At 35.3% G+C, this 20,381-nt stretch overlaps 1 protein-coding gene across 14 annotated transcripts in view; it reads left to right on the top strand.

Annotated features, from left to right (window-relative positions):
- Window positions 1-1,235: 1,235 nt before the first annotated feature.
- LOC145814619 (ubiquitin C-terminal hydrolase 13-like) overlaps window positions 1,236-20,381 on the top strand; it is a 37,562-nt gene continuing 18,416 nt past the window's right edge. For 10 of the 14 annotated variants that reach the window (XR_014357967.1, XR_014357966.1, XR_014357968.1 and 7 more), the window contains exons 1-12: window positions 1,237-1,822; window positions 2,071-2,336; window positions 2,412-2,630; window positions 2,723-2,831; window positions 2,920-3,035; window positions 3,297-3,395; window positions 12,387-12,496; window positions 14,228-14,302; window positions 16,752-16,830; window positions 16,932-17,078; window positions 17,169-17,249; window positions 17,353-17,472. Coding sequence is in view for 10 of the 14 variants with exons in the window: in XM_082911479.1 (XP_082767605.1) it covers window positions 2,124-2,336; window positions 2,412-2,630; window positions 2,723-2,831; window positions 2,920-3,035; window positions 3,297-3,395; window positions 12,387-12,496; window positions 14,228-14,302; window positions 16,752-16,830; window positions 16,932-17,078; window positions 17,169-17,249; window positions 17,353-17,472 (1,368 nt within the window). In the remaining 4 variants the exon portion in view is untranslated. The other 4 variants (XR_014357969.1, XM_082911485.1, XM_082911477.1 and 1 more) reach the window with 3 other exon arrangements.

The raw sequence follows: 20,381 nt of genomic DNA, 5'->3' as shown, positions 1-20,381 counted from the left end.
CAATCACGAAAAAACGTAAGACTAATTGGAATATTTGGTTGCAATCTCCTATTTTTAGAAGTTTATGTAACATTAAAAAATAAAATTCTATTATATCAAAACATTTTGAAGGTTGTTAATTTTTATTTTAAAAAAAATTGAAAATACTAAAATATTAATATGATTATAGGGTTTGAAAATATGTAGGAGTTAATTTAGGAACATAAATTTAAAAATTAGAGAGTGTCTATATATGGTATAAATTTTTATGGGGTTAATTTTGAAAATACAAATTTAGGTGATATTAAATATTAAAATAAATTTAATTAAAAAAGTTAATTTAAGAACATATATTTAAAAAACTAGAGAGTATCTATACATGGTATAAATTTTTCATGTAGTTAATTTAGGAACATATAAATTTAGCTGATATTAATAATATTAAAATAAACTTAATCAACGAATCATTTTACGACATGTCTTTTTTGTCTTTTTACAATAATTCAAAAATTTTGAAAAATTATGTTGAGAAGTTGGAGCTTCCATAGCCTTTTCATTAAAAATTCCATTTTCCTTAAAAGGAACCTAACCATCCACTCTAAGACATTTGGGATGTTTGATTTTGGCTAAAACAGTTAATAAAGATGAAAAAATAAAAAATAAAAAATAAAATTAAAATAGTTAATAAGATAAAATATTACATCTTACATAGTAATTAATTACTTTTTCTTTTATAATCATCTATTCAACTATAAAAAAAAATTACAAATCATCTCAATAACACAATTTTTTTTATCACATAAATAATTAAAAAAATTAAAAAAAAAAACCCACTAAAACAGCTAAATTTGTAAACAAGCAAATCTAAATTAAAGACAACCTACCTAGCCCTAATGGGAAGGTCATTTTGGCCAATTTAAATTTAAATGTAAAGTACGGCAGAAACATAGGTTGCATTGCAGCCATATTTGACCTTGACTTGGGTTCTCGTGTTTTCGCTGTAGATGACTTGCGTGATATCTAGTACGATGTAATTACCTGTGATACACGGTTGTTTTTCAAATGGGTGTGTACAGTGTGTCCTTTTTCAAAAAGTAGCCGTGTCTTATTCATTGACTCCCAAGTCTTCTTCATTGACTTGGAGTCTTCTTCATTGACTCCCAAGTCTCCCTATTTTTAAAAAAATTAAATTAAAAAAAAAATAAAAAAAATATGACAATCTAAGTATAAGAAGTGGGATGGCAAACAGAACTCAGAAAAACGAAAAACAACAAACAAAAATCTTTTATCCTTCAAATTTTGGCCATCCATCCATTATGGTCACAAAATATATTATTATTATGCTACCAAAATCAATTCAACTTCTCCATGTGTTCGTGGTTGTGTTATTGTTAAACTACATACCTGTTCTTGGACTTTCCTCGGGAGGAGTTGAAGCTGCTAATAAAATCAGGTGCATAGAGAGGGAGAAACAAGCTCTCCTCAAGTTTAAAGAAGCTGCCATAGATCATTATGGTATTCTCTCTTCTTGGGGGAATGAAGAAGATAAGAAAGACTGTTGCAAATGGAGTGGAGTCCATTGCAACAACCACAGTGGTCATGTAACCATGCTCGATCTTCATGTACCAGAGAATCTTTCCTATTCCTATGGTCTGAGAGGTGAGATGAGTCCTTCATTGCTTGAATTGCAGCATTTGAAGTACTTAGATCTTAGCGGAAATTCGTTTGAAGGGCGCATCCCAGAGTCAATTGCTTCCTTGAGCAGATTACAAGTCCTCAACCTCAATTTCAATCACTTTGGTGGTCCGATTCCTCATCAGCTTGGGAACCTTTCCAACTTAAGGTATCTTGATCTCTCTTTTAATGATCTAGAAGGTCCGATTCCTGATGCTTTTGGGAACATGATATCCCTTGTACATCTCAATCTCTCTGTTAATCACCTAGAAGGTGGCATTCCAAAGTCGTTCGTCAATCTAAGTCGTTAGACAGATAAAGTTTTGTGCAAACTGGTATCTTATACTTCTTTGTTTCTTTTTAGGTTTAAAGCCTATTACTGGTTTGATGCTAATTGAGATGCTTTTCATTCTGCAGACACACAACACCAGTTCAATGCACGAGAAAGTGATTGGGGTTTCACTTCTTTCATGCCTCTTAGTGAACTGTATGACCCCAGTAGAGGTTATCTGGTGAATGATACTATTGTAGTAGAAGCTGATGTTGCTGTCCGTAGGGTAACTGATTACTGGTCACATGACTCGAAAAAGGAGACTGGCTATGTAGGTCTTAAAAATCAAGGAGCTACTTGTTACATGAACTCTCTCCTCCAGACATTGTACCATATTCCTTATTTCAGAAAGGTTTGCCTTTTCATTCAACTTGTCTGATTGATTTTATTTTATGAGGAAATGCCTTATTTGGGTCACTTTATTCAGGCTGTGTATCATATGCCAACAACTGAGAATGATATGCCGTCAGGGAGCATCCCTTTGGCTTTGCAGAGTTTATTCTATAAGCTCCAGTACAGTGACACTAGTGTAGCAACAAAAGAGTTGACGAAGTCTTTCGGATGGGATACATATGATTCTTTCATGCAGCATGACGTGCAAGAACTTAACAGAGTGCTTTGTGAAAAGCTTGAAGATAAAATGAAGGTATAGTGATTTAATAGCATCATGGACTTCATAGTCTGTATTTAGTGCTAGGAGGTTGATTATTATACTTGACTCTGGTTTTACTGGCTCAGGGAACTGTTGTGGAGGGTACAATACAGCAGTTATTTGAAGGTCACCATATGAACTATATAGAATGCATCAATGTGGACTACAAATCAACAAGAAAGGAATCATTTTATGGTACTTGTTTTAACTTACAGTTATACCACTGTGTTATTTGAGATATATATCTGTAAGCTTTACTGACTTATATGTATTTTGAGTGTAGATCTTCAGCTTGATGTCAAGGGCTGTCGTGATGTTTATGCTTCTTTCGACAAATATGTGGAGGTGGAACGTCTCGAGGGTGATAACAAATACCATGCTGAACAATATGGGTTACAGGTTGGATGCTTTGAAACCCTGTGATTTGAATTTCACTCTAAATAATTTCCAAGATAGCTTTACCTGGATCAACCATTTTGTATGCCGGTCTGAACAAAGCCGAAGTGCTTTATTAAGTTGATATTAAATTTTCATTGCAATTGAGTTGTCCATTTTGTCATTATCATTGACAAGCATTTTGTTCTTTTTTGGATCCAATTGCCGGACGCAATGCTATGGTTCTGTCTCATAAAGAAATGCTGTAATTCTTGACCTTTCCAGGATGCAAGGAAGGGTGTCCTGTTCATTGATTTCCCCCCTGTCCTTCAACTTCAGTTAAAACGGTTTGAATATGATTTTATGCGGGATACCATGGTAAAGGTTAGTATTAAAAAATCTGTATTTTGCTTTGTGACTTGTTTTTTTATTTATGATTGTGTATGGTATGCATTGTCTGTTCAATCCGATCACTGTTAGTGTTGTACAATTATGCAGCATATCAGCTAAATTCAATAATAAAATAAAAATGGTATGCTTCATTTTACAATTTGTGTAGCTCTGTTCTACTAGATATGTATGCCTGTTGCCATGGACAACTTTCTATTTTTTAACAAAACTAGAATTAAGCTACATTTTGTAAATGTAACAATTTCATTCTTTTTTTTTTTTTTGGATTCATATAAGATATTACAATGAAGCCCAATGATTAACAATTATAATGATAATGATCAAATACAACATATAATCAATACAAAGAAACTCCCAAAGTGGGAGAGAAAGCCCCAATTAATACACGGGGAATAAGATCCATATGCAAGTGGGGAGATTTGAACCACTGACCTCCTAGTGAGGTGTAGGAGTTCTGGCCAATTTCATTCTCATCAGCAAAAAGGACAAAAAGAAAAAAATGATGGCCTTGTTTGGTTTCACTCTCAAAACACAATTTTTGAAAAAAAATTTCAAAATTTTGTTTGGTTAGAAATTTTTTGAATTTTTTTTCCAAAATCACTTTCTCTCTCTTGTACATCAATCAATCACCTTTTTTCTCTCCTCTCTCATCCTCAATCACTTTTTCTCTCACACACATCTACTCAACTACAACAAAATATCAAATCATCCCAAACTTCCATACTCTTAAACTATTTTCAAAATATACAACCAAACAAACCAAAAAAATTTCTAAACTCTCTCCCAATTTTTTTTTTTAAAAATTTATCTCCCAAAACCAAACCAAACACACTCGATATTCTTTATGGTGCACAATCCTTATTCCCTTAACACACCCAAGAGACACTGCATGCATGGAAGGTTTAAAAATTCCATTGGAGACGTTCTGTCTTTAAAGGTCTGCATTGCCTCATGGTTAAGTCATTTTAAATGTGATGTTTGCTACAAGGTGCTCTAGATTAACAATCTTTCTACCCTACTGGTCTTATTTTGCCCTAGCTTATGCATTATGTTTGTTGAGCAGGCTGGAATGCAGATTTGCATCATCAATTGCTGCACAAGCAGATGCAATGTCCTCTTCCTTATCAATTTGAAATTTTTTCCTTTTTTCTCGGGAGCTGTACTGATATTTTGAATGTTTTGGTATCACACAATTTGTTTTTCCCATTTGGTCTTTTCCTTCACTGTTTGTGGATGGTGAGAAATAAGAGCGTGATTAATAGAGAAGCTAAAACTGGTGGTTTTTATTTATCAAAAAGGAAAAAGAAAAAGAAAAAATAAGCTAAAACTGATGCTTTACAGTGTTTTTTGTTCTTCAAGCTTGGAAAACTTTTGAAGTTGTGTGTCTAATTATTGCCAATGTGGAAATTTTGATGGTATTTGATGCAAGATTCTATTCTTGACTTTGAATCAGGCACCCAGGCCTAAGTGTAAGTCATGCCTCGAGTGCATCTAGGAGCTTGTTTTCATAAGAAATATAGAGGGTGAATTCTTTTGACATTGAGGGATGTGTTCATTTTTGTGTTACATTATTTGTTTATGATCATGTAGTGATACCTTGTTTTCTTTTATTGGATAGTTTGAAACTGGGATTTTTTTGTCGCTAGTTCGAAGATTTTGACACTCTTGGATTATTTGTGATTGTAGCAAAGGTTAGAGGGCATAGATGAGTCGTTGGCTTGATCATGGTTAGCTTCTGGAAAGTTCCCCAGATCATTTCCACTTCTAGGGAGGGTCAGTTGCGACATTTACAAATCTATGTTTGATGTTTGGTTCTGAACTCCCTTAGGAATTAGTGTTATGTTACATTATTTTATTGTATTTGAATGAAATATTTATATTATAATATAATAACTATATAAAATTATAAATTTTGTGTAAAGAAAAGAAAATATGTATAGTGCAGTGAGTTGTTTTTTCTTTTTGAATTTTGTGGAGCCAAAGGATTTATACTAGATATTAAATTCACAAACTATATACGCCCGTGTCTTTATATTATACTGAGCAATACCTTTGCAATATATATAAATACGTGTCAAAAGAGATATACAAAGATATATGGAGACAGAAAGTAATATATGTGACATGAATAAGGGCTCTATAACAAACAAGAGCTGCAGGACAATGTGGAGAAAATGAAGAGGTGTTGCTGTGGAGCGGACTGGCGGTGCTGTGGTGGCATGGAAAGGTGGCTGCAAGATTTCAAAGACAAAAAAATTGCCCATTTTAATCAGCTGAACTTAGGACTTCGGTTTTTTAGAAGGGGGAGAATTCTTGTGTTGTGAGTACATGTTCTTGAACTACAATATAATCTTAGTGCCCATAGATTGGCTGAGAAAAAAATAAATAAATTAATACACGTACTATATGCATATATTTAAGCTGAGTTGTTTGAGACTATTTCCCAATCAAACCCTGCCCAAATTCAAACTGTGGTGCGGATTTACAGCCAAGCTTAGCTTGAGGTTGATAGATAGTGGTCCAAGCACAACTGAAATTTGAGTTTAGCTTGGGTCATTGCCATTTGAACCCACCCAAGTTCAAATGCTATTTACATCTGATGCCCAATCTCTCTCTCTCTCTCTCTCTCTCTCTCTCTCATTGAACCAAAGGAATAGCAGGAAGCCATGTACAATTCATGACTCTGAAAAATGCTTTTCTAATAAAATTTCACATTGTGTATATTATATTGTAGGACCAAACGTAGCTGTTCAGCCTTTTGCCTATGACAATACCTGGAGTCTCACAGAAAAATTGATTTGAATAGATTGTTCATTCAACCAATTGAGAAAATCGTGTCCTTGCTGTAATAAATTGAGTTGGGGTTATAAACTTATTGTTGAAGCCTCCATGAAAAAACTTAGAAAATATGAGGAAGAAGAACTCCGAAAATATGAGGAAGAAGGAATATATTTCTGTTATATTCAAAACTTCTTATTTTACAAGACCAAATGACACTCCTTATATAGGAGATATTACAAACATCATTATAACCCATTATATGCCACTTACATATTATATATTACCACTATTTACCACTATGATATTATATACATGCCACTATCTACCACCAACACCACTATCATATTCTATACATGCCACTATCTACCACCAACACCACTATCATATTATATACATGCCACTATCTTATTATATGCATTAACACAAATTTCCAGCACTCCCCCTCAAGCTGGTTTGAAGATATCTTCCATAGCCAGCTTGCTAGTCAGCTTATCAAATTGCTTCTTGTGTAGTCCCTTCGTTAGCACATCAGCTAATTGTTCACCTGTTGGAAGGTAGGTCATACAGATTATGCCAGCATTGATTTTCTCCTTGATGAAATGTTTATCCACTTCTATATGTTTTGTGCGATCATGTAGAACTGGATTATGAGCTATAGATATAGCTGCTTTGTTGTCACAATAGACCTTCATAGGTGTCGGGTGAGAAAGCTTTAATTCTTCAAGAATTCTTTTAATCCACATTACTTCACAGATTCCATGGGCAACAGCTCTGAACTCTGTTTCTGCACTACTTCTAGCTACCACATTCTGTTTTTTACTCCGCCATGTAACTAGGTTCCCACCTACAAAGGAGCAGTATCCGGATGTTGATCTCCTGTCTGTAACACTTCCTGCCCAGTCTGCATCTGTGTATACTTCAACTTGAAGATGTCCATGTTTCTTGAACAGTAAGCCTCTCCCTGGAGTTCCTTTCAAATATCTTAAGATCTTATAAACGGCCTCAAAATGCTCTGTCCCTGGTGAGTACATGAACTGACTTACCATGCTGACTGCAAAGGCAATATCAGGCCGCGTATGAGACAAGTAAATCAATTTCCCGACAAGTCGCTGATATTGTTCCCTCTCTTTGACTTCTTCAGCCTTAGCAGCTTGTAACTTCAAGTTAGGCTCGATCGGAGTCTCCACCATCTTACAACCAAGCATACCTGTTTCTCCAAGGAGATCAAGAACATATTTTCTCTGATTAACGAATATACCTTCCTTGGATCTTGCAAATTTCATTCCGAGGAAATACTTGAGGGCTCCCAGATCCTTAATGTGAAATTCTTTTGCGAGTTTGTCTTTGAGGGCTGCTAACTCTGCTTCATCATTACCAGTTAAAATGATGTCATCAACATAAACAATCAAAATTGCAATTTTACTGTTTTTTGAATGTTTATAAAATATTGTGTGATCTGCTTGACTCTGCGAGAAGCCACAACTGATAACTGCCTTCCCAAAGCGTTCAAACCACGCTCTTGGTGATTGTTTGAGTCCGTATAATGACTTGTTCAATCTGCATACTCTGTCGCTTCCAAGTCTCTGCTCAAATCCCGGCGGTAGGCTCATGAACACTTCCTCTTCAAGATCACCATTGAGAAATGCATTTTTAATGTCAAGTTGATGTAGAGGCCAATCTGAATTTACTGCAAGAGATAACAGTACTCTGATGGAATTTATTTTAGCAACAGGAGCAAACGTCTCCTGATAGTCGATCCCATAAGTTTGAGTGAAGCCTTTAGCCACCAGTCTCGCCTTGTATCTCTCAACGCTTCCATCTGCGTTACATTTTATCGTAAACACCCATTTACACCCAACTGTTTTCTTGTCTTTGGGTAGATCAACTATCTCCCAAGTACCACTTCTCCTTAAAGCATTCATCTCCTCCATGATTGCTAATTTCCAATTCGGATCATCCAATGCTTCCTGTATATTCCTTGGAACAAACAAGTGTGAAATCCTAGATGTGAAAGCTCTATGGTTTTTAGACAGTCTTTGATAGGAGAGGTAATTTGCAATAGGATGTTTAATGCAATTTCGGACACCTTTCCTAATTGCTATAGGAACATCAAGGTCGGAAATAGAAGGAATAGGATTACCTAAAATTTCGATGCCAGAACTCGGGTGGACATTCGGGTCATTACGATGGACATTCGGGTCATTATTCCTCAGATGAAATCGCTTCCTAGTATAAACCTGAAGCTCAGGATTTAGATCATTTTGTAGTACTTCTCTCCCTAAACAAGAATCTTCTTGACTAGGCAACCATAGAACTTGGTTCTCCTAAGTGATCATTATCAGACAGATGTGGTTTTTGTGTAGGACAAATGACATTGAGGAGCGGGATAGAAATATCCCAAAAACGGTCTTCTACTCCACTTGTCTCCCCCTGAAGAGAAGTGTTGGGGAAATAGGATTTTGTTTCCACAAATGACACATCCATACTCACATGAAATTTCTTGGTTTGAGGATCGAAACACTTATACCCCTTTTTGTTTGAGGAATAACCCAAAAAAACACATTTTATAGCACGGGGGTCAAGTTTTGAACGAAATTGACTGGGAACATGAACATAGGCAGTACATCCAAAAACTTTGGTGGGTAAATCAGAAAACAACCTCGTGTCAGGAAAAAAATTTTTTAGACAATCGAAAGGTGTTTTGTATGTTAACACCTTTGTAGGCATCCTGTTTATCAAATAAGAGGCTGTTAAAATTGCTTCGCCCCATAAATATTTAGGAACATGCATGTAAAACATTATAGCACGTGCTACTTCAAGTAGATGTTTATTTTTTCGTTCTGCAATGCCATTTTGTTGAGGGGTATCCCGACATGTAGATTGATGAAAAATCCCTTTTTTTTTCCAAAAACTCACCCAACTGCTCATTGAAATATTCTGTTCCATTATCAGAATGTAAAATACCAATTTTGGTTTGAAATTGGTTTTCAATCATATTGTAAAAATTTGTGAATAAATTTTTCACGTCAGATTTTTTATTCATCAAATAAATCCAACATAAGCGGGTATGGTCATCAATAAATGTAACAAACCATCTTTTACCAGAAAGAGTAGTGATTTTAGAAGGGCCCCAAACATCACTATGAATCAAATAAAAAGGTTTGGAAGCCTGGTAAGGTTTTGGCAAATAAGTAGAGCGACGAAATTTTGCAAAAATGCAACTTTCACAATGAAAAGAAGAACAATCAATCCCTTTAAATAATTCTGGAAATAAATATTTCAGATAAAGAAAACTAGGATGTCCTAGCCTATAGTGCCATAGCATTATTTTTTCTCGAACAGAGATTGAACTAGTACTATTAAAGCTCTGAGCTTTTTTATTACTAACAGGTACTTCATCAAAGTAGTAAAGACCTTCAAGCATCCTAGCACGCCCAATCATCATCCCCGAGTTCTGGTCCTGAAATTCACAATGGGATTCAAAAAATGTAACACGACAATTAGAATCCTTAGATAGTTTACTGACAGACAAAAGGTTACAGGCTAAGTTGGGGACGTGAAGAACAGCATTGAGATTAATTTTCTCAGTTAGTTTAATAAATCCTTTTCCTGCAATAGGTGAAAAACTACCATCGGCTATTCTGATTTTGTCATGACCAGAACAAGGGAAATAGGTACTAAATAAATGGGAAAAACTAGTCATGTGATCGGAGGCACCGGAATCTATGATCCACGGAGAGAAGTTTAGGCAAGAGAAGGCTTTAGGATTTCTACCTGTTTGTGCCAACAAAACACTAGGAGTACCGGATGAGGAGTTGGATTTTATCAGCTTTAAGAGTTGATCAATCTGCTCTTTGTTGAAGGGACCTGAATCGGCTTCATTAGCGGTAGGAAAGCCACGATTCTTCTCTCCTTGTTTGCTGCTTTTCCAGTTGACAGGTTTGCCATGGATCTTCCAACACGTTTTGCGTGTATGGCGAGGCTTGTTGCAAAAATCACACCAGACCCGTGGCTTATCATCAAACCTGCGCTGGTAATTTGCAGCCTTGTTGGCCGCAGCATCGCTAATTAAAGCAGAAATTTCAATTGATTCACCAGTACCTTTTTTCTTAAGCATGACGCTCCTTCGGCTCTCTTCCCTTCTGACTTCAGCAAATACTTCGCCAATGGATGGGAGAGGAGGTCTGCCAATAATTCTTCCTCGCACTTCATCGAACTCAATGTTGAGGCCGGCAAGAAACTTGTAAATACGGCTGTCTTCCACAGTTTTCTTGTGGTGGTTGCAGTCGTCAACCGATTTCCATTCGTATGTGTTAAAGATGTCAAGATCCTGCCACAACCTTTTCAACGAATTGAAATATTTGGTGACGGAATCATCTCCTTGACGAATCTCTCCCAACTTCAAAGTTAATTCGAAAACTTGAGATTGATTTCCTAGGTCAGAATACATCTGACTAACATTATCCCACAATTCTTGTGCAGTAGGATAGCACATGTAATTAGAGCTTATATCCTCCTCCATGGAATTGACCAACCATGTCATAACCATGGAGTTTTCAGCGTCCTAACTGTCGAACAGCGGATCATTAACAGCAGGAGCCTTCTTGTCACCAGTGATGTAACCGATCTTTCCTTGCCCACGGATATACATCCGGACAGATTGTGACCAGCGGAGAAAATTATCACCATTTAGGCGGATGGTGGTGATTTGGACAGAGTGAGAGTTGGACGTTTTTACTGGAATGGCAGCGGCAGGGGTTGAAGTGGTTTCAGACGTGACTTCCGACATGGCTATGACGGTTTTAGGGCTGCTGTGTTTTTTGTTGCTCTGATACCAACTTAGAAAAAATGAGGAAGAAGAACTCCGAAAATATGAGGAAGAAGGAATATATTTCTGTTATATTCAAAACTTCTTATTTTACAAGACCAAATGACACTCCTTATATAGGAGATATTACAAACATCATTATAACCCATTATATGCCACTTACATATTATATATTACCACTATCTACCACTATGATATTATATATTACCACTATCTACCACTATGATATTATATACATGCCACTATCTACCACCAACACCACTATCATATTCTATACATGCCACTATCTACCACCAACACCACTATCATATTCTATACATGCCACTATCTACCACCAACACCACTATCATATTATATACATGCCACTATCTTATTATATGCATTAACACAAATTTCCAGCAAAAAATGAAATAACTAGTTAGTCATGAAGGAGCTACATGTTTCAAAGATACTTGTTTTTGAATGATTGGTGAGTCTCAGTCATTTTGAGCTCATTTGCACCAGGCCAAACTAGGTGTGCTTAAAGTGAACATTGAACAAGCTTTTGCCTTGTCATTTCCAATTTCAGCCCTTGTATATTTTAGAGCCCAAATAATTTTTGTTTATAAGATAATGTTAACAGAAGGTCCGAGATTCTTTCCCCCTGATTTAAATACATTCCTTTACTTGATGAAAAACTTTTGGGCTCTGGAAATAATGCTTCAATAGAAAAGCTGTTTAGGGTCCCTAAATAGCTGAATATCAGGTCCTCCAAATATGTGTTCAAATGCCAAGTCTGTAACTTTTGAGTGGAAGTGGATGAGTCTTGTGCCAGCAGCATATGTTTGTCTGATCTATGCACAAAGCCCACAGTATCATTCATCATGTAAGAAACTTAATATCTTGTCATTTGGCATGATCTGATTTTCTTGCTTGATTATGGATAACATGCCTAGCTTTAAAGGGACCCCACCCCACTCTGTGCCTAGTTTATCTAATGGATCATTTATATTTCAATCAGAATCTGTCTTTTTGCTTTTATCATTTTTAGGTTCTAGAATAACCCTTCTTTTTATTTTCTAGTTGTCTTACTGCTTCCTTCCATATGATGCTTTTGGAATGAACTGTATAATTTGAGTTGGGCAAGGTCAACTCTCTCTCATGTACCTCTTCTCTAGAGTTCTGACTGTCTGCTTGATTTTGAGAGCAGACTAGCTCAATGATGAGGGAACTTTTCTTAAACTATTGCTCCCTCCCACTTTAGAATTAGTTGTTTTTGTGAAAGATGTTTACACTAACCGTTTGTCACACACACACACACATAACCTCTTTCATTTAAAACATTACTGAAACATCTTGTTTCATTTGTAAAACAGATAAATGACCGCTATGAGTTCCCTCTACAACTCGATCTTGACAGAGAGGATGGCAGATATTTGTCACCTGAAGCAGATAGGAGTGTTCGCAACTTGTATACCCTTCACAGGTATTTATTCTTTTTTACATTATACCAGTGAGCCTCTCATTAATTTTCTTCCCAGAAAATTTTACTTAATGTATAGCTTTACACAATTTGTTTTGTTGAAATATATGCTCTCTTTAGATAAAATTATATGAAAATGTAAAGTGGCTTTATCTTATGCTAATAGGCCTCTGATTAATTTTCTTTCCAGGAAATCTTTGCATACCTTTACCGCTTTGTTTTGTGAAACATCTGCTCTCTTTAGATAAATTTATATGAAATTGTCAGGTGGCGCTTTTTTTGCATGTTTCCTTACTTCTCTGTTTATTGCTTTTCTTCCAATATATCCAATATGTTGATAACAAATATCAACTTAGAAAATGGTATCTAATTGTAGATCTTTTTTAAAAAAATCCTCATCTTATGTTTGCTAAATTTAAAGGGGAAAGATGTCTTCTCTTCCTGCTTGGTGGTTGGATGATGAGATGAAGAACAAAATTTCGTTTTGTTTCTATCAATGGCCGAAACATTTCTGTTTCCTAGGAAACCATAACGAAATAACAGTGGCATAGCAAAATTTCAATGTTTCCATTGAAATATACCAAAACACAGTGAAACACTAGAGAACATACCGCAACAATGAGTTATTTCGACACCTATTAAGAACATTTAACAATGCTTATTTCTATTTGCCTCTTTTTGTCAAAAGAAAATACTTGAGAATATATAAAAATATTAAATTTATTAGAGAATTTAAGAAACTTAAAAACAAAAGAGAAGAGATAGAAAGGAGAAAATAAACATGCATGATTAAGCCACTTATTTTCCTTCTTTCTTTGTTACTGCAATGTACTTTGTTTTTTCTGTTTTCGTTCCTTTTGCTATCAGAATTTTGCATTTTCCAAATGTATTTTCTTACAATGGCAAACCAATAACTAAGTTTTTAAACCTTGTTTATGAGCTTCTAATATTCATAGAGCTCAACATGTTCAATTATTTAATTATTCCGAATGTATTAACATTTATATAGGTTTTGGTTTTTGTTCTCAAATGTTTTTTCCCCCTCCTCATTTCACTTATGTTTTCGAAAATTCATTTCAAAACATTTCCGTTTCCAAGCTAACCAAAAGAACATACCGAAACAAAATTTTGATCCTTGTGATATGGAACCAAGTATAAGGTTATGGGTTCAAGCCTCAATGGGAGGCAGCCTCCATGGATCCATTGAAACCTCTCCCCAAAGAAAAACCTGAGAACAAAAGAGGAAGGTGGATTCTTGATTACTGTTGTATGACTCTTTGGTCAATGTAGCACTTTCCTCTCTTTTTCCCTCCCCTGGAAAAAAATGAAATTCTGACAAAGGAATTGAAGTGGTGTGGCATCTTTATACTATATTGGCCACATATTTCAATTATATAGCACTCCAGAATTACATGTCCTTATCACACATTTTCATCTCTCCTTTTGATGTGAATGGAGATGTATTTTATTCATTTGTGTTATCTGTGTCATCATTTATTATTTCCTTTTTCATTTTCTCATTATTTTTTATTTTGTTGGGGCATGATTTTTTGTTTTCTGTTCAGATAGTATTATATGTCCAAGAAAATTAGATTTTATGCGAAAAGTACATTGTAGACTTCCATAATACCTTTTCTTTTGATTTTTGATTTTAGTAATTGTGATTGATGGATATCAGCATGTAATTGACACTCTGTATCGCAATGGTTATAACGAAGTATTGCTTGTTTGCAGTGTTTTGGTTCATAGTGGTGGGGTGCATGGTGGACATTATTATGCTTATATCAGGCCAACCCTCTCTGAGCAGTGGTATGCATATATGTTTGTACTGTTTTTTGCTCTTTTTGATTGTTAGTTTTTGTTGGTTATATGTTTAACCTATATATTTTGCTTAACATTGCTCAGCAAAGCTTTGAAGGCTAAAAAGCACGAACACACGGACCCATGACATGATGCAATATGTTCACACATAAATTTTAAAAAAATGCAGGACATGATATATGGGGGACACACAGTATAGTTTTATATATTTATTAGGGTGGCGATAATGCCATTTATGCTTACATGGATATTATAATGGTTTGACATTTTTACCCTCGAAGCATTCAATCTCTGTTTACATGACTTTAACACTCTCTTCATTCCTCCTTTCTTCTGCGTTCACATTCCACAATATTAAACAACTCTCTTTCCCACCCAATGTTTCTCTCTGCTTTTTAGTCGAGATTGATGTTTTGGTTCAATCTCTCTAATTTTCTGTCTCTTTTAAATCATTTTTTACTGTACTTTCCTTCCTACTTCAATTAACAATTTCTGGCAGCAGCCCATATAGTCTACCTTACCAGTCCTCACCCCCCACCATTGTTGAGATCAGTAATCAAATATTGAGATGAAAAAAAATGAATACCACCATTGTTGCTTGCCCCATGGTTCTCTTCAAGAAATTAAGGTTCACCCATGCCAATCATGCCGTTGCTTCCATCAACCCCCCCCCCTCTCCCACCATTGACTCCTCCTGTTATTGCTTCCTTCCAGCAACAGCGTAAGGTCATTGTCATCAGTCACAACTTCTACGCTTCTCCCATCTTGTCCCCACCTCTCTCTATTTGGGTGATTTGGGTCTTTGGTTCGGTCTGTGATGATTTGGGCGTCCTGATTGAAGAGATACTCAAATAGTTGCATAATACACTGGCCGGCGAGTTTGATGGCGATAAGAAGCTGAATCGACAAGCATGAAAACCATAGAGTCAATACTTTAGAAAAATTGGGTAGAAAAAGGAGTGAGGAAGAAAGAAAAGATTTAAATGTAAAATAATAGGAAAGGAAAGATTGAATGGAGATAAAAAGAAGAAAATGTAAATAGAAGTGGAAGGTGAAGATTTGTTTGCTAACATATACACATTAGCATATACCGAGTGAGCTCTTTCTGGGTTTGGTTTGTATTTTTTCTATAAGAACAGTGTTGTAAAGGGAATAGAAGGGGTCCTGGCTTTGATAATGGAACAATGGTGGTGGAATAAAGGAGGTGAGGTGGTAGTTTGGTTGGTGTTAATGGTGGGTGGATAGTCTAGGTTTGAGGAATGTAGTTTGATTGATGAATGGAGTGTTAGTGCATATGTATGGGTGGTTTGATTTGTAGAGAGAATGTAAGACTGAAGAGGGAGAAAGAGAGTGAGAGTGGCAAAAAGAGAGACTGAGGGTAAAATGACAGACTGATATAATGTGCATGGAAGCATAAAATGAGTTTGTGGCATTGTTGCCTGACTATTTATTATGTGTCATATATTTTTTAATATTTTATTTAAAGATAATGAAAAAATGCAACATAACACTAACTAAAATTGAAAACCCACATATTCCATCCTTGGCTTAAACATCTAGATATAATAACAATAGCATTCCATCAAAAATGTTAAAGTGATAAAATAAAGTTGCAAATCATACATCGTCTAAAACAACAATTTTTATAATGAAAGAAACTTCATAGAAGCCAAAATATGAAGAAATAGATATGCCTAGCTGCCATATTCTTTGGACAACGAATCTAATTGATAGAGGAAGCACCATAAAGATCAATAAGTGACCCACAAGTTTTTTTTTTTTTTTTAAATAAAAAAAAAGAAATCTAAATTTTTCTTTGCTGGTTATAGTGGTTTATATCATAACAATAAAAAATTAATAATTATACATTTCATTAAGCAGTTTATCCACTATTTAAATTTTTTTTTTTTTTCACATTCAAATAGTTAGGTTACCCACAACAAATGTAAGGAAAAAAAAAAAAACTGTTTTCTTTCTTGTTGAATGTGTCGCGAGCTTGTCCCTAACGTGTCCCAAGCGCATCTCCAGTGTGCCCGAGTGGAATTTAAATATTTTTTTTTTGGGACATTTCCTCTAGCATGTCCACTACATGTTCAGAGGGTGTTTCATGTCCGATATATGTTGGATACCAATATGCGGCCACTGGTGAGGTGTATGTGCTTCATAGTTTGAAGGAAATAAATATTTGTAATAATGTTTGCGTGATTGGTCGATTGTTGGCACAACAACATTGTTTTGTGCTATACTCTACCTTTCTTTGTGTTCCTTTGTACTCGTTGGCATTTTGAAGACTTTTTTTATCACTGCTTTAGTATTGTTTAGCAAGTACTTATACTTTGTTTTGAGGTTAGCTTTCAAATTATTGATATAGTGAATCATCTTTTAAGTTGTTACCATTTGGTTACGTCAGAATTCACTGCAAGTTGGGTGCATACAGGTTTAAATTTGATGATGAACGGGTAACAAAAGAGGACATGAAGAGGGCATTGGAGGAGCAGTATGGTGGTGAGGAAGAGGTAACCCTTTGTACAGTTATGAAATCTAAGTTTTCTGGTCTAGGTTATCCTAATCTTCAATTTAACTACTGTCTGTTCTGTACTATGCTTGTATCCAACAGCTACCACAGACAAATCCTGGGTTCAACAACTCTCCATTTAAGTTTACAAAATACTCTAATGCATATATGCTTGTGTATATACGCGAAAGTGATAAGGAGAAAATAATATGTAATGTCGATGAAAAGGACATAGCCGAACACCTTAGGGTAAGATTTTTGAATTGTTCTTGTGATTTGAGTTCCTGATATTGTTCTCCCCAATAAATTATACTGGGATCTGTGGACATCAAATTCAAGATAAGGTTGAAGAAAGAACAAGAAGAAAAAGAGCAAAAGAGAAAGGAAAAAGCAGAGGCACATCTTTATACCATCATAAAGGTTACAAAGACCTAAACTCTCCCCTTAAAGTTGTTACTTTTTTGCCAATTATGCATCTGCCTTATGGAATATTGTTTGCTAAATCAGTTATTTGATTCCTCAGGTTGCTCGTGATGAGGACCTTCTTGAACAGCTTGGAAGGGATGTATATTTTGATCTTGTGGATCATGACAAAGTTCGTAGTTTTCGTATCCAGAAACAGACACCTTTCAACCTTTTCAAGGTATTCTCTATGATTTTGATGTCATTGAATTTGGTTAGGTTTAGATGAGTTGTCTTTGTTGAATATTGGTTTATTTGGTATTTGATCATATATCTGCCTCCTGATATAAGTTAACTTGTTTGAAGGTTCATGTCTGAGAAAAGTAAATGAATGATTTTGTCTATTGGTAGGATTGTTCTGTCTTTATTTTCTTAGAAAGAAGAAGAATGCAGTGGATTTGATTTTGTAAGTTTGTTTAAAGTAATCTGTTTATTGCATGAATGGGCAATTGAAGCTTGGTTCAAGGTATTCTTTTCCCCCATTTCTTTGACTGTGGCACCTAAGAGCCCTCCTCAAGTTAATGCACATCTAAGAAGCATAAACACTTCTAAGATGCATTGGGCACGTGTCCAAATGTGTCTAGTTATCTTTTTTTTAATATATTTATAGAAATGGATATGCTTCGGACACTTGGGCTCACACACATATCTATTGCTTAGAGCCATAGACACACAAAACGGATCGTGAATTTGTGGAAATGCCTAAATGTATAATTGATCAAAAGCTCTATTTTCTTAGTGAATGATCAAAAGTACTAGTTTCTTAGAGAATTATTTATTCTTTGGCAATAATGTGACATATTCAAGTAATTCATAAAGTGAATATTACATATTTTGGGAATATTAAACTAACACTCTTTCTAAATAATTTGAGCACTAAGATTTTGGTACATTTGTTAATATCTAATTGATTTATGGTGCCTCTATAAACTATTTAATATTTTAAAATGTTTTGAACTGCTCATAAACTAATATTTAAGATAACAATTATAAATGTGGTATATTTTGGGAAATGTTATTCCCACTCCACTTCTTTATAATTGATGTAGTAGAATATATAGGGTAAGACCTCGTTTGGCAAATTCAACTTTTAGCCTAAAAGCCAAAAAATTACTAAAAAAATCAAAAAGTCAACAATCTATATAAAAAAAGTCAAAGATTCCCTTTTCTCTCTATTTTTTGCACATCTTTTTGTAAAAAATCAAAAAGTTACCCCAAACATTGTAGTTTCTTTTACCTCATATTTTAGCCAAAAAACTATGAAGTTACTAAAATAGCTTTTTCTCAAAAGTGTCAATTTGAGTTCTATGCTCAAGTGTCTTCAGTTCTCTACTAAGTCTTCTATTAGTTAGGCTATTAGTGGTCTTGGTCTATAGATTTGTGATGTAATTTCATTTGTACTTTGGGTTCTCTCTCTAACCCCTTAGGGTCTTACCCCCTAATTGGGGATTTGTTCTCTCTCGCTTGATTTTAGATTCTTGATTGCATCAATTTGGTATCAGAGCTTCAGATTCTATATCTAATTGTTCCAAATTGAAGCTAAATTCACCAATCAGATAGGAGGAACGTTACCAGTCCTTGCATGCAAGCCCTAATTGGTTGCTTCAACAGATTCACGTCTGGATTAGAAGTTGAATCGGCCACTGGTTCCTCATTGACCTAATCCAATCTATTGTTGCTACCTGTAGCCTTTACAAAGTTGTGAACTCAGAATACCAGATCTGGAACTTGTCGCGATCGTGATGTCCGCTTCGCGACTTGATCTCGATGTAGATTGAAGTCCCGAAAATGGGATTACATCTCGATTTGGAGTCATGAAACCTAGTTGGGGTGTTTCGAAGTCAGAAATTGGTTTTGCAAGTTGAATCGTAGCTCTCAGTGATTGAAGTTGAATCACGACTTCTGTCTGTGGATTTTCAAACTTGATCTCATCTCAACTAACAATTTTGAACCTTAACTAGATGTTTTACCTCCGGTCTGGCCTCGTTTTGTAGTCGCGACCTTCGATTAGATCATTTGGCACCTATTTAACTTTGTTTGAAGCTTGACTCATAGTTGTGATTTGAGTTTGGATCATTTTCAACCCTAGCTGCATCAACTCAAACAAGAATCTAGGTTTCAATTAGGTTTCAAACCCTAACTGAACAACGTATAGTGCAAAATCTCATTTCAAACCTTATGTTGTTGCTGGAAACCCTAAGCCTCCAAAAAAATAAAACCCAGATCTGATGCAAAAAGCTATGATGGCACTCTAATTCGTTATTTTGAACTTCGATTCGAATCGTGATCTCAAATTGACTGTTGATCGAGCATTGTGAATGATTTATAGAGCCAATTAACTATTTTGTGTGGTTTGATTGTCTCACAGTTCTCTGCACTGAGTTTGATTAGTGAGATTGAGAATTAAGAGATCTCAAGTTTGGTTCAATTCCCCTCAGATCTAGTTCAAAATCCCTCAAATTTGGTTAGAATGTCTTCGATCCTTCCTTTTGTGTTCTTAAAGCCTAATTGAAGCCATCTTTGATGCGATTTGGTTTGATTCTCTTAGATTTGTATTCGAATTGGTTTGATTTTGACTGGTGTGTATTTGATTAGTTTAGATCTTGTGAGTGGCTTGAGTTTGGTTCGATTGTGGTTCGACTTCGGTTCACTTCTGCAGATTTTCCTCTTTGATTCAGTCAGAGTGTTTGTGCTTTGTTTGGATGGCTCAAAGAGGTAGAGGGCAGAGTTTATGCTATGAACATTAGTGATGATGTTGGTGCATATCTATCAATAGGAAGGAATGATGTTATTCAAAATCAAAATCATCGATATGAGATGAAACAAATGACTAGATCAGTTGTTGCTTTAGAAATGGTGTAGTAATTGCAACCTCTTGCAAGTAGGTAGTGGTAACTTTGCTAGCTTCAAAGAGCTTCTTTGAAGTTGTATGTTTGGTATTCCTTTATTCCTCTTAGGAAGTTGTTTTTGAGTTAAGTAGATTGCTTTTAGCAATTGTGTCTGGAGGAAGGAAAGGAGTGTGGTGTTGAATTCTAGCTCGTGATCAGTTTCTCTCAAGTTGTTCTTTTCTAGTGGATGCATAGTCAATCC

The sequence above is a fragment of the Camellia sinensis genome, unplaced genomic scaffold (assembly GCF_055761805.1).
Source record: "Camellia sinensis isolate YWXY unplaced genomic scaffold, ASM5576180v1 Unanchor12, whole genome shotgun sequence".
Classification (NCBI taxonomy): domain Eukaryota; kingdom Viridiplantae; phylum Streptophyta; class Magnoliopsida; order Ericales; family Theaceae; genus Camellia; species Camellia sinensis.
This window is presented reverse-complemented; position numbering and strand designations above follow the sequence as displayed.